Source organism: Mus pahari, chromosome 17 (genome assembly GCF_900095145.1).
Source record: "Mus pahari chromosome 17, PAHARI_EIJ_v1.1, whole genome shotgun sequence".
NCBI lineage: Eukaryota > Metazoa > Chordata > Mammalia > Rodentia > Muridae > Mus > Mus pahari.
In genome coordinates this window covers 19,150,596-19,166,227 of record NC_034606.1, presented here as the reverse complement: position 1 = coordinate 19,166,227, position 15,632 = coordinate 19,150,596, and the positions used below count along the sequence as shown (strand labels likewise).

The window sequence follows — 15,632 nt, the reverse complement described above, 5'->3', positions numbered from 1 at the left end:
TAGATGTCTGAGTCGTACACTAAGTGTGGTATGTGGTGCTTGTCCACGCTGCCTTTGTTTTTCCTTCTGTGTTGTTTTAATAATACATACTCATTAAAGGAAATTTTGGATATGAAAACCATCAGTCATCGTGTTCTCATTTTTTTTGTTTTTGTTTTGTTTTGTTTTGTTTTTGTTTTTTTGTTTTTTGTTTTGTTTTTTTTTTTAACCAATGCATCCTTGAACTTGCTGTGAACAAGTTGGAGCTTTTCTTAGCGTAGGGAACATTCCATGATACTTAAGTGTGGTTGTCCTATGACACCAAAGTATGACTATTTCACCCTTTGAAGCCACGTTTTGACTTGACTCTAAATATTGTATTCTTCACACCCCTGTGCCCGCACTTGCTAGTATTTTTCCTCCTCATCTGCAATCTGTTTTCACACAGCTGCTTCCATATTGAACAGTGACTGTACGGTTGTTAACAATGGTTTTAAAGAGCTGGCACAGAGCCCAAATGTGTGCTCTGGGAAATGTTTTTTGTTATGTTACAATTTTTCATTTCCTGTTTTCCAACAGCTCTGGTGTTTTTATTTGCATATGTTCTTGTCAGCCTGTCACCGAGAAGCGTGCTGTGGCTTTCCTATATCTATTTTGGTAGATCCTATTACCACACATAACCTTTTATTAGGACTTACAAATCATCCTGTCCAAATTGTAATTAATTCATCACTTTCCCGTACCTGTCTCTGAGGAAAGGCAGATTAATAACCAATAGCCAAATGCCATTAGAACGTAGGACTCCATCCTGCCAATCAATTGACGTCATCCTCCAGAGGACTTTGCAGAGCACTGTTAAGACAGTACTTCCGCCCTCCACGAACACAGTTCTAGAAGTGGTAGAACAGGATGCCGCCATGGAAGAGATGGGGTGGTATTAGTGTCTGAGTCGATGTACCTCTCTCCCCCCTTTAGAAGCACCATGGACCTGGCTTTCTGGAGACCATATAGCTTTTGGCATTTTCCTAATGGATTAGTTCTCATGGCCATGAGAAAAACAGCCATGCCAATCTGTATGACTTAGAGAATGTCACTGATACTGAAAAGGGCATGCTTATAAAAATTGAGGATGAGGGTTTTTATCCCCCCCCCCCAGTTTTTCTTTGACAATCTAGGTCATTTTCTCATTGAGCAAATAAAAATAAATTTTCTTGATTTATCAAGGATCTGTATCATGAGTGGTTTAGCTCATCTAAGAATATTTTATTTCCATTGACCTTGATCCTGCCAGTGTTTCAACTTTACATTCAGCATCTGTATTTTTTTTTTTCAGTATTATGATCTCTTCAAAGCATAGGTTTAGTATCTACATTGAGATATTGGCAGAGCAAGTCAGGTTTTCCTTCTGTTCTTTTCATTGCTTTTCCTAGAGGCCAATTTGAATGTTAGCAATGTGCCATCATCTCCTTTCCCTCTGATGAGAACGCAACTATAGTGCAGTCCCATATTTTGAGTAACTTTCCTATTAATGTGGTTGACAGAGCGTTTCTTACGTAGCCCAGGCTCCCATGTCTGTCTAATTCATCATGCATTAGGGAGGCAAGCATGCAGAAAGGTGAGCACAGCAGGGCATTTGACAATCACAAGGATTCTAGTATAGATTACATAAGTAGAACAGCCCTTGAACTGTATGTACAGTCAGGGAGCAAGCCTGGAAAACTTAGCCGGATATCCGAGGAAGGCATGTTAAAACTAGGGCTAGGACAAATTTATAGGTAGACTGTAAACTGGCCCAGCTCTACATAAAATCAATTGGTCCAGCTTGGAATAGTATCTCCCTGTGTCAACAATGGTAATAGCAGTAATCATGAACCATCATAATTAAGATTCCTATAGTGTAGACACTGTACTAAGCACCCATCCATATCATGTTATGAATGAATAATCCAAAAGAGCACCTAACTCATCCAAGGCAGCGTATGTAGTAAATAGTAGGACCAGAATCCCACATTGATGCCCTTAACGCCTTTACCTTACTATCAAGCTATGCTGCTATTAAAATAACAATATCCTGATGAGAGCCTGTGCTGGCCATGCTCAATTAGGCTCTTATTTCTTGAATGGCTAGAATAAAAACGATTCTCTTAGCCACAAAACATATAGCAATATGAACAGGGAGAAAGGCCTTCCTTCAAAATTATTTACCTTGGTATAGAACAGCCTGTGATGAAATGTTTGGGAGATGCAGAGAAAATGCAGGGTAAGGGCTGGAGTCGAGAGGAGAGCTCTCAGGTGTACAAAAGGTTCAAAGGAGGCTAGAAAAAGGATGGGCATGTGGACATGGCTAAATTGGTTTGGGCTGAGTGGGTAGGCTCATGAACAGTCTTTAAATACACACCTTTATAGATACTTCATGGTTCCTAGGGTGGCACTTCTTCGAAAATGGTTGGCTGGTTGGTTGGTTGGTTGGTTGGTTAGTTAGTTGGTTTTAGTTTTTATTATTGTTGTTGTTCTGTTGGTTTACTTTCTCCAAGACCTTTCATGTCCATGCCAGGGCCAAAGATGAGGAGGAGGAGGAGGAGGAGTAGGAGGAGGAGGNAGGAGGAGGAGGAGGAGGAGGAGGAGGAGGAGGAGGAGGAGGGAATGGGACTTAGGACTATAGGAGTCCCCTGTGCGACTGACCTGCTACCACAGAATCTTGGAACTGCACAGCCTTCCATGCATTTGAAGCCATGGAGGTTGCTTTTCTTGACCTGTTGTTTCTTCTGATGTTTCTTGGGGACATTTTTACTTAGTGGTTGGTGACTTTGGTGGTGAGCCTAGCCTTTCCTGGCTTAGCCATCATTTCAGCCTGGGTGATGATTTTTTAATAGACCTGCTTTCTCGAAAATGAATGCTATGAAGAACAAAAGTGCAAGCCACTGGGTTGTTTTGATCAAGCTCATCTCTGTGTTTTACAGTTATAATTACTGTGTGTTCCCTTTATGTTACAGATTCCTTCTACAATCAGGTCTATTCATCAGGATAAAATCCTAGCACTTAGACAGCAGACACAGTTCTTGTGGGAGGCTTATTTTTCTTCAGTTGAGAAGATTGTATTAACTACACTAGAGGTAAGTGAGACCATTCTTCTCATGATCTTTGAATAATAGTCCTTTTATTGCAACCTCTTTTTTTTGCTGTTGGGTTGTGCAGTTAGTCAAGTAGGACAAAACCAAGCCTCCTGCCCTTGGATAGGTTAGGGACAGCTCACCCCGCAACCCCACATCTGTCTTACCAATCCTGAGCAAATGCCCTCATTCCTGGCAAATTCTCATAGTACAAGTGACACGGGAGAGAAGTGTGCTCTAGACAGCGTGATTTGTCTGGTATAATTTCAGAAGTAATGTGGGTAATGACTATCTTCCTGTCACTTCAACTCAGTGGTATCCTTTGAAGACATGTTTCTGGAGTACACTGAGGAAAAAAAGATAATGATCAAGTAAGGAAACTATCCTCCACCATTCTTAGACTATGACAGTTCAGTGGCCACCATAAGGCATGATGGCACTTTAAGAGACAGCAAAATTGTTTCTGAAGACACATACAACTGAACCAGCCAGCCCCATTTTGTAAGGTTATGGTAAGAAGAAAGCTATCATCATGGTTGTTTCCAACTGGTGTTGAAAATGCTAATCTCTATAAAAGTAGAAACTCTGGCTGGTGAGTGGATAGACATCTTCAAGTTGCTTTATTCTCTGTGTGTGGGGGGATGGGGGGAGTTATTTTGAGAAAGCACTCCACATACACTGAGCCCTGTCTCATTCTCTTAAATTGCCTTGTTTAAGGCAAGAGGAAAATAGAAAATCATGAAAATGATTAAAACCACAGGAAGTAGAGCAGATAGCAGTGGCCTCGGGCTATGCAGAGCTTTGCAAAGAGCTAAGAAAGATCAGAGAAAACTGCACACTCATGAGTTTCCCGCCTATGAGCAGGGGCTTGATCAGACTGTCTCCTGAGGTGACCCAGGAGCTTAGAGAATGGGGCAGGACAGTCTACTACACACTTGGAGAGTATTTCCTTCAGAAGTTAACAATCACTCTGAAAGCTAATATAATCGTGAATGAATACAAAACAACCAAGTAATACTGTGGAAACTGAAGTCACCTGCTCCATCCACATGATCATGCTGTGTTCTTGTTGACAAGAGGGTCAGCATGAGTGTTAGTCAAAGCACAGTGGAAATTTTTCCACACCAGCCTAACTTCCACTAGGCAACCAGTCACCGGGATTGTCCCATGCATATGCCTGGTGTACATCCTGAAGCTAGGTAAACAGAAGGTCTATCTTAGTTATTTTCTATTCCTTTTTGCTTTTGTTTCTCAGTGAGATTGGAAATTTTTTTTTTCTTTAAAAATAATAAATCATTTTCTGGCCTTCTACTTCTTAGAATGCTAGCAAAACTAACTCGATTTTATCTGTCTCTTGCTCAGGAAGCCCACAGATAAACAAAAGAAACTGCCACAACATTACTGACACTTGCATTTTTTAGAATATTTGAAATATTAGTGTTGTGTCCTAAATATTCCCCCTCAGCTTTTCATGCTCATTTTGTTCTGTTTGTGTTATACCCATCTCAGTGTCTGTCGCTTCTCTGCTGGTTGCATTTAGACAGAGCCTTGGCCTTGTAATGTATCGTGTATCTGTACACATATATACACATACAATTTTACTGCAGTCATTTTTTTTTATATTGTACTGTCTAACTGCTTAGTCTATTGGCTTTTAATCATGATCTGTATTAAAAAGGTAGCCTTTTTTTCCTCATTTATTTATTTATTTATTTATTTATTTATTTATTTATTTTCATGTACGTTTTTTTCTAGTTTTCCCGTGGCTTTAGTTACTCTTTCCACAGTGGTTGGGCTGTGTAGTATGTCTTCGGGCGTGTCCCTAGCCTCCTTCTCCTGTCCTGCCGCTGTTCAGCTATGCACCCAGACCACGTTTTAATCTGTCTTCACCCTAATACCATCGTGTGGTAAGCCTCTGCTTATCCGCCCATCAGGGGCAGGTCACCGCGAATACTGTCGGTGATTACTGCTATCTGCAGAGGTGACTAGGAATGCATGCAGTGCCTTAGTCACTGTTTTGCTTGCATTCTGGGCTTTGTTTCTGCCTACACTTTTAGGTTAGCATGTATGAAGTGAAATTAGTGAACCAAAGAGTCCAGGCATTACAAAGATTATAATGTATTTTCTTAAACTTGAAAAAAACATATTGTTTTATTTTTTGTTTGATGAAAATGGCGCATGAAATTGAATGGCATAAAGTAAAACTTGAGTAATGGGGGAATCTACTGTCAAGATAGCAGTTCCCTCCATCTCCACATCAGAGTCTTAAGAGAAGATAGACAAATTACTCTGAGCTTTAGTTTGAAGAATAAATGCCCTACCATAGCCTAGGATTATTGAAAAGCAGTTAAGATCATTTATTTCCATAGTTTAATTAGCACACATAAAGCTATCATAATTATGAGAGCTTTGATCTAGCTTCTCACGTGAGAGAAGATATGAGTTGTGTTATCTGATACCAAATGACGTATTGTTGGTACAATACTGGGCATATAGTATAAAAGTATTGGCGACACTCGCATGAGGACTTGGTTGGACTCCCAGTGTCCATGTAAAACCCAGCCATGGTGACGTGGGCCTGTGACCGCAGAGCTGGTGCAGGCAGTGGCAGGCATATCCCAGAAGCTTGTTACCTAGCCAGGCTAACCCAACTGCAAGATCCAGGTCCAGTTGGAGACCTTGTCAACCTCTGATCCCCACACAGGCGAGCACTCTGCACTCACACAGGCACACACAGATAATATAGTTGATGTAATATGATAGAGGTGAATATAGCCATATCATTTGAAGTGAAAGAAGCTGCTCTGCACATGATCTCAGGCATAAAACACACTAAGTGTGATGATGAAAATCATTAAAACTTTTGTTAAGCAGGATACACCATAAAGAAATGCAAAAGTGAGGGCAGAGGTTTGCAGTTAATATAAAGCTAAAAAAAGTTGATATTTTTGACATGTAAACTGATAAATAAATTAGAAAAATACCCAAGTTCCCAAGTAGACTGGAATACACAAAACACACAAAAAATACTTGTATTTTCAGATTAGAACAATTGAAGTATGTCTTTTCCCCAAACCCAATAAAGTACATCTTTCTACAAACATTCTGAATTAGAATATGAAATGAAGAGTTTTTGATGTTGTTAAAAGGAAAAACTCCTAATATTTCACTAGTATATGTATACATAAATTATATATACATATGTATATGATGGCAGATGTATATAGATAATCTGTACATACAGTGGTTTGATTTAATGGATTTTACATACAGTGGTTTGATTTCATGGATTGTTTTTAAAGTATATTATGATGGTGCAAAGAATAACATGCATTCAGCAAATCCATATTTTAGTACTTATTTTTGTACCTTTTCCCAGGCTTTCAGTATGTGTGATATAATGTTGTGTTGTGAAACTGGGCAGTGGCCATGAGCCCTATCTCCCAGTCAGCCACACTTGTATTTCTGTGTGCTGTGTTGCTATTAGTATGCTGAATGAATTGGGTATAGTAAACACATTTTCAACTTACTTTATTTTTAGTCTATGATGATGAGTTTATCAGGATATGACACCCTCATAATCTAAAGAAGTATCTACAGAATCCTTTGTGGTATCGTGTGGATGGATATAATAAAGAGAAGAGATGCAAAAATGTAGAGTGGCTTAATGGCTCATTAAATTTAATTGTAATTGTTCCTAAAGGTATATAATCAAGTCATGTATGCATCAGTCTCTGTGAAAGGGATGTTTGCCTTCACTCGAGGAAGTTAAAATGAAATAAAATACTACTCCCCACCTCTAGTGTCAGTAGATGTTCTATGACATCATGGCAGTAGTGTCACCAAGGGCGCAGAAGAGAGACTTTAAGATTAGAGTGGAAGACGACTACCCCACTTAAGCCTTTCTGCAGAGGCTGGCACCTTTAGAAGAAAGCATAATTGTCACCCTGTACTTTTTGAGAAGATAATGACCTAATGAAGAAAGTTCCAAGTAGCATAGGCTATAGTGTTTATGTTTGTTATAACATTGCACATGCTGTCAGGAAGTGAGAAACAGATTGGCCAATGGTGATGCATCTACATTGAAGACTATTATACAAACACCAAATGGAGTAAGGATATACATTTATTGGTATAAGCAAATGTTCATACTGTTTTGTTTTTTTTTTTTAATGTTAGAATGTATAAAATGTATTTTATTTTGGTCAACATAATACAGACTTATACACATTTAGGGAAAACCATCCCTAAGACATGATATACAATACTAGCTGTATCCCCCTTTAAAGTCTTATGTATTTTACTTTTTGTGTGTATGAATGTTTTACCTGTACGTATATATGTGTATCACATGTACACAGTGCCCTCAGAGGCCAGTAATAGGTGTTAGATCCCCTGGAACTGGAGTTCAGATTATTGTGAGTTGTTTAGTGGTTCTGGGAACCGAACCTGGTTCCTCTGTGAGCTTCCTTAACCACTGAGTTGTCTTCTCATCCCCTAGCTGGCCTCTTTTTAAGCAGGGGTTTATTTGAAGCTGATTTTTTTTTTCTCTTTTGTCTTCCCTAATTTGCTGCAAAGAACCTATCGTGAGTGATTAGTTCATTCTCCTGATATTTCAAAATAAAGCAGTCCGTGTAAGAAAGAAGCCTGCCTTAAATGACATGTCTCATTGCCTACAGTAGGAGGACCAGCGTAGTCAATGGTTGCATCCACTCAGACTTTCACAGACTGTCTCTGAGAGACCCTCCTCTGCTGCATTCTTGTGAGCCTTCAGGATTGTAATTAAAACATAACACACAGACAACATTGCTAATTTGCCAGGCAAAAGATCATATCTCATTAATTATATTTCTTTTGCAGCAGGTTATTGTGTGGATCCAGTTTCTTGTCTATTAAGTTAACAGAGCTCCCTCCATTCTCCTGCAATAACAGCTGGATGTGTTGCATTCATCACAATAGAATCTTACGTTGAGCTGTTTTCATCTTTGAGCCTAGGAAAGCTTTCTTCCCCTTGGATCTAAGCCATACAATTCTTTAGCAACACATTTTTTTTAACACTAAAACCATATACTTCATTCAAATTTATAGCAGCTGTCAAATCTCTCTATATCATCCCAAGATTGGATTGTAGCAATCTGACCTCTCAGGCAAATTGCAAGAGAGATAACACTTGCTTTCCCATCTTAATTCAGAGCTTGTGTTACCCTAAATTCAACAAACAGAGAAACAGAAGAGGTAAAGGAAATGCCATCCTTATACACAAAGCGACAAAGCATCCATGGTCCTGAGATGAGCTCAAGGACCACATGTCAGTGGGGCTCACTTGGCCTAGCACTTAGATACAATAAGTCACCCGATGGGTTATGGCCCTGCTAAGGAAGAGAATGGACATTAACTCTAGGCAGCAAAGACTTAAGGCTCTTTTGCTTAATTTATCTTCCCATAGACTATAGATCTGTGGTACTTCTTCCTTGTTGACCATAGTCTAGACCCTGAGAGTGGGATGACAAGTCTTTGGGGAATCCCCATTAGTAACTTCTCTCATCACTCTGAACAGATGCCTTACAAGAGCAGCTTAGGAGAAGGAAGGCTTATTCAGTTCAGGCTCACAGGTTAAAGTGGCTTATGGTAGGGACAGTATGGGAACTGGACTATGAGAACACTGGTCATGTTCTTTTGTCTGTAGATTGGAAATAGAAAGTGGGCGGGAAGTAGGACCAGGCTATCAAATCTCAAGGCTCTCCCCCCACTTCCTTCTTCCAGCAATGGTTTACTTCTTAAAAGTTCTACAACCTTCTAAACAGCATCATCGGGTGGACCCAAGTATTCAAACACCCAAGCCCGTGGTGGACATTTCATATTCAAACCACAACAGCAGCTCTAACGTTATAGGTAGTATTTAGACACAGTCGAAGATGGGATCCCTCATTCTCCCCAGAGCCAAGGATGAACAAGGAGTACATTTTGCAATGCCCACTCTTTCAGACTTGGGATCCTGTTAGCTCTCAAGCCTGCCTGCTACATTTTAGAATTAGTCTCCTTGGAGCTGGATTCTTCTGGTTTGTACTTCCAGGCAAATTGAAACAGTGGCAGTGGAACGATTGGTGTCAAGGTAAGCGAAGAGAAAGCATGCATGAGGTGATAGCAATCTCTGGCATAACCTGACAGCCTATGGCAGCGCAGGAGACACCGTTTTAGAGCGGGCATTTGGAGCTTTCCCTGTTTGCTTCTCAGTTATCTGACTAAGCATATTTAAACTACAGCACTGTTGTGCTATGATGATGAGTTCCCTGTAAAGCCAGTGTGCTAATGTCAATCAAAGATGGCTTTGGCTTTGAACACATGTCATATGATGGCACTTGGTGTGCCAGACAGTATCATTTGATCAAGGAACAAATGAAGATGACTACAGCCTGCAACGCACTACCCGTGATTTTTGTAAAAGAGAATGGCATAGAATAATAAGGAGCCTGTCATTCTATCCTGTAAATTTACTCAAGTATTATCCTACTGATGGCCTCAACAAACAATATCTCTCTCTCTCTCTCTCTCTCTCTCTCTCTCTCTCTCTCTCTCTNTTTTTTTTTTTAATGTTAGAATGTATAAAATGTATTTTATTTTGGTCAACATAATACAGACTTATACACATTTAGGGAAAACCATCCCTAAGACATGATATACAATACTAGCTGTATCCCCCTTTAAAGTCTTATGTATTTTACTTTTTGTGTGTATGAATGTTTTACCTGTACGTATATATGTGTATCACATGTACACAGTGCCCTCAGAGGCCAGTAATAGGTGTTAGATCCCCTGGAACTGGAGTTCAGATTATTGTGAGTTGTTTAGTGGTTCTGGGAACCGAACCTGGTTCCTCTGTGAGCTTCCTTAACCACTGAGTTGTCTTCTCATCCCCTAGCTGGCCTCTTTTTAAGCAGGGGTTTATTTGAAGCTGATTTTTTTTTTCTCTTTTGTCTTCCCTAATTTGCTGCAAAGAACCTATCGTGAGTGATTAGTTCATTCTCCTGATATTTCAAAATAAAGCAGTCCGTGTAAGAAAGAAGCCTGCCTTAAATGACATGTCTCATTGCCTACAGTAGGAGGACCAGCGTAGTCAATGGTTGCATCCACTCAGACTTTCACAGACTGTCTCTGAGAGACCCTCCTCTGCTGCATTCTTGTGAGCCTTCAGGATTGTAATTAAAACATAACACACAGACAACATTGCTAATTTGCCAGGCAAAAGATCATATCTCATTAATTATATTTCTTTTGCAGCAGGTTATTGTGTGGATCCAGTTTCTTGTCTATTAAGTTAACAGAGCTCCCTCCATTCTCCTGCAATAACAGCTGGATGTGTTGCATTCATCACAATAGAATCTTACGTTGAGCTGTTTTCATCTTTGAGCCTAGGAAAGCTTTCTTCCCCTTGGATCTAAGCCATACAATTCTTTAGCAACACATTTTTTTTAACACTAAAACCATATACTTCATTCAAATTTATAGCAGCTGTCAAATCTCTCTATATCATCCCAAGATTGGATTGTAGCAATCTGACCTCTCAGGCAAATTGCAAGAGAGATAACACTTGCTTTCCCATCTTAATTCAGAGCTTGTGTTACCCTAAATTCAACAAACAGAGAAACAGAAGAGGTAAAGGAAATGCCATCCTTATACACAAAGCGACAAAGCATCCATGGTCCTGAGATGAGCTCAAGGACCACATGTCAGTGGGGCTCACTTGGCCTAGCACTTAGATACAATAAGTCACCCGATGGGTTATGGCCCTGCTAAGGAAGAGAATGGACATTAACTCTAGGCAGCAAAGACTTAAGGCTCTTTTGCTTAATTTATCTTCCCATAGACTATAGATCTGTGGTACTTCTTCCTTGTTGACCATAGTCTAGACCCTGAGAGTGGGATGACAAGTCTTTGGGGAATCCCCATTAGTAACTTCTCTCATCACTCTGAACAGATGCCTTACAAGAGCAGCTTAGGAGAAGGAAGGCTTATTCAGTTCAGGCTCACAGGTTAAAGTGGCTTATGGTAGGGACAGTATGGGAACTGGACTATGAGAACACTGGTCATGTTCTTTTGTCTGTAGATTGGAAATAGAAAGTGGGCGGGAAGTAGGACCAGGCTATCAAATCTCAAGGCTCTCCCCCCACTTCCTTCTTCCAGCAATGGTTTACTTCTTAAAAGTTCTACAACCTTCTAAACAGCATCATCGGGTGGACCCAAGTATTCAAACACCCAAGCCCGTGGTGGACATTTCATATTCAAACCACAACAGCAGCTCTAACGTTATAGGTAGTATTTAGACACAGTCGAAGATGGGATCCCTCATTCTCCCCAGAGCCAAGGATGAACAAGGAGTACATTTTGCAATGCCCACTCTTTCAGACTTGGGATCCTGTTAGCTCTCAAGCCTGCCTGCTACATTTTAGAATTAGTCTCCTTGGAGCTGGATTCTTCTGGTTTGTACTTCCAGGCAAATTGAAACAGTGGCAGTGGAACGATTGGTGTCAAGGTAAGCGAAGAGAAAGCATGCATGAGGTGATAGCAATCTCTGGCATAACCTGACAGCCTATGGCAGCGCAGGAGACACCGTTTTAGAGCGGGCATTTGGAGCTTTCCCTGTTTGCTTCTCAGTTATCTGACTAAGCATATTTAAACTACAGCACTGTTGTGCTATGATGATGAGTTCCCTGTAAAGCCAGTGTGCTAATGTCAATCAAAGATGGCTTTGGCTTTGAACACATGTCATATGATGGCACTTGGTGTGCCAGACAGTATCATTTGATCAAGGAACAAATGAAGATGACTACAGCCTGCAACGCACTACCCGTGATTTTTGTAAAAGAGAATGGCATAGAATAATAAGGAGCCTGTCATTCTATCCTGTAAATTTACTCAAGTATTATCCTACTGATGGCCTCAACAAACAATATCTCTCTCTCTCTCTCTCTCTCTCTCTCTCTCTCTCTCTCTCTGTGTGTGTGTGTGTGTGTGTGTGTGTGTGTGTGTGTGTGTAAATAGCCAAGGAAGTGTCCAGCCTCTAAATGTTATGTCTTCTTTCACAGCAATAAAGTGTAAACATTGAATGCCATTCAAGAATCCCGAGAGCTGTCCGGTGAAGTGACAGGGAGAACTAGACATTAGGAGATTGAAAAATGACCTTTCTGTTTGTTGGAATAAGAGCCAAACTTCTTCAAACTTCTGACAGTTCAAGTTGATATATAAGCTTTTTAGAAGCACATCTGGCAGCCAGGCAGTGGTGGCGCATGCCTTGAATCCCAGCATTTGGGAAGCAGAAGCAGGTGGATCTCCTAAGTTCAAGACCAGCCTAGTCTATAGAGTGAGTTCTAGGACAGCCAGGGCTACACAGACAAATCAGGAAATGGGAGAGAGAGAGAGAGAGAGGGAGGGAGGGATGGAGAGATGAAGGAAGGAAGGAAGGGGAAGGGAAAGGGAAGGAAAGAGAGAGACAGATAAGCCAAAGTCTTAAAGGATCTTTAATGAATGTGGAAGCTTTTTATTCAGAAGTAGTCTCAATTCTTTGCCTAGACAAATGACTATTTTGGTCAATTCAGAGAAATGAGCCATGAGTGCTATGGAGAAACACATAAAAAGACCAATATTGGCTGTATCTAGAAAATGAAATGAAATTTGTTTTGAAAGACAAAAATCAAATCTTAGATACAAGCATTTAGCAGATTATCTGACATTTGAGAGACTGTCAATAAATCAGTTTATTGCCAGTGAGAGGATGAGCCCTGGAGGCCACACCTCTCTTGGTCAAGGTTAAGTTCCATGTGCTATGCAGTCACACTTGTATCTTCTTATCAAGATCCATTTATAGAGTATGAAACACTTATTAGAATTTCAAGAGTGTTCCATAACTGATGGTTGTATTTGGGAAATTTGAAAGAAGCCAGGGCTGTGACTTTAAAGCGAGTGGAGTCCGTGACCATGTGAAGCGTGCCTCCCTGGGACCCGAGCAAATGATGAGCTACTTGTAACATCTCTGAGTTCCGTGTCATTTGTTTGTAGCTTCAATTTCTCATGCTGCCTATTGCCCATTTATTATTCTGTGTCTTGATAGCCAAGATCATTTATGTGACCCCATGCTAAAAGGCGCATAAATTTAGAAAGAAAACATAAGGGAGATCTAAATGGACCACTATGGAAAGGAAATAATAGCCTGCATTGGGAAAGTATGTGAGATGAAAAAATGAAATAAATGGTATACAGACAGTTGCATGCCATGTAAAACTCTTTCCAGGTCTCACATGTTGCTCACAATAGATGTCTAAAGGACGGCACTGCAGCTCATGTCTCTGTACCATGGGCAGTAAATATCAACATTATAATTGGATTCCTGAAATATTTGTCAACTAAGAAAGTTACCTAACCATATAAAATTAGCAATTTTGATCTGAGGGAAAGATAAAAATGCAGATATTACTGAACCGAGATTATATGTTCCTCTCAATTTCTACCCTACTTCTTTCAGTAGGAAAGTATAGGTGGTGTGGTTTAAAAGATCCATGCAGCTCATTTGAGTGTTGTGACACGAGTGAGCGTATTAATAACTTAGCAAGTCCTACAAGTCCATACTTAGATTCATGTTTCCTTAAATGTTATATCAGGGTTGGTTGGCAGATTCAGTGATTTATTATTGGGAGTCAAACAGCACTTTATAGATGGTAACAGATACCCCACAACTAAGCCCCTGAGGTTGCTTTTTGTTTGTTGGTTTCTTTATTTACTTATATTTTTTTGAGTTTTAAACTTTTTTTCTTGGTACAATATTCTTTATCAAGTTAATTATTTTCCACATCACATCTTACTGAGTCAATGGTTTTATTACAAGAGTTTGAAAGTCAAAGAGAAAGCTCTAGAGTAGCCTAACCACGTTCAACGGACAAATGATTCAGGTTGGGAGAAGGTTTGTCTCTAAAGGTAGAATTTAATGATCTTCAAGGTCCCAAAGTCCAACAAAACTAATGAACTAGCCTGACAATTACTAGTCTTCAAACGCCATGGTTCTTGTCCCATTCCGTAGGATGTTTTGAGCAGTGGTTAACTCACTACTTTTTGAAGTCAAAATACAGAAACACTTGAGCTGACTAGTATTCAGCACCCTGCAACTGCCTTTGAAAACGGAATGAACGATGGTGACAGGCAATTTAAAACTCCCTCCCAAATTAAAGTGATGGAGTGGGGAATGCACCTGCCTTCTCTTATCTTTGCTTCTGTCTCCACATGGCCCACACTGACATTGCTGTGCGCGTAGAACAGATCTTGCTGATAAGATCTGAATCTATATAGAGATGCCCCCCACCAAGGGCTGGTGAACTCTACCGTACACTATACTTGAGGAGCTTTGTCAGCCACAGTCCGTCTCTTGCTCTCACTGCCCTACCGAGCCCGTCACTGCTTTGTCTTGAACACATTCCTATTAGTAGGGACTTGGAGGAGGAACAGTTAGAACGTGCGATGTCTTTTCAACATCATCATTCCTGTCTTGGATGAGCCAAGGCCCTTTCTGAGTATCGTCTCAGACTCAACCTCACCACGTGCTGCTTTGCTTTCTAGATTATTCAGGACAGAATATTCAAGCACATATCACGTAACAGTTTAATATGGAACAAACATCCTGGAGGATTGTTCGTCCTACCGCAGTATTCATCTTACCTGGGGGATTTCCCTTACTACTATGCTAATTTAGGTAAGTGAATCCTTCTGATTATCCCAAAGTGGTCATTCTTCCCAATAGCCAGTGTGGGAGATTGTTGTCTGAGCCCCCTTTTAAAGCGGTGACTCACAATCAAGAATTGTAAATACAACAGAGATTTGGAAAAGTAAAAAGGCAGGAAGCCTTCTTTCTCATCTGAGCAGCTGTCCTGTATATTTGGTAGACTTCATTGAGAAATGTTCTTAAATTATAGATCATTTTGAACATGAGAAGCGATTAAGTATAAACTTTATATGTGTGTCTGTGTATGTATATAGATATGCACGTGTGTGTATCTCCATGATTTTTTTCATAATCTCACTTCTCTTTATTTACATTTAGAAAAACCTGAATTAAGGAGAAATAAGAAATAACTAAGATTATGTGACAAGGAAGAATTGATGCATTCTTCCAGTGTTTAGTATGGGCCTCTCCTACACTGAGCTAATGCCAGGCTAGATGTTTGAAATAAAGATCACATTTGATAGAATCTATACTCGCAAGCAGCTTTAAATTGATCTCAGTGGGGTGAAGGATGTGAGCACAGACACACAGCTCCACAGAGGCTGATGTTCCTACCACAGGCATTTCCATAGTTGGAGCCCCAGACACTCTCATGTTAGTGGCATCAAGGACACCGTAGCTCAGCGTTACAGCGTTTAGAAAATGTGGGGCAGAAAGGTATCTTTCAGACTGCTATGATAAAGTCTCAGGATGGTCCTATTCTATATGAATGTGCTCCAAAACAACTTCACCCTTCTTAAATTGTACATATTTAGCTTGAAACCCACTAAGTGAGACTG

At 40.2% G+C, this 15,632-nt stretch overlaps 1 protein-coding gene across 1 annotated transcript in view; it reads left to right on the top strand.

The window, feature by feature from the left end:
* Positions 1–15,632, top strand: part of Ext1 (exostosin glycosyltransferase 1) — a 284,993-nt gene that overhangs the window by 246,350 nt on the left and 23,011 nt on the right. The window contains exons 4-5 of the mRNA XM_021216867.2: positions 2,973–3,092; positions 14,691–14,823. Coding sequence (XP_021072526.1) covers positions 2,973–3,092; positions 14,691–14,823 — 253 coding nt within the window. The remainder of the gene's footprint in view (positions 1–2,972; positions 3,093–14,690; positions 14,824–15,632) is intronic.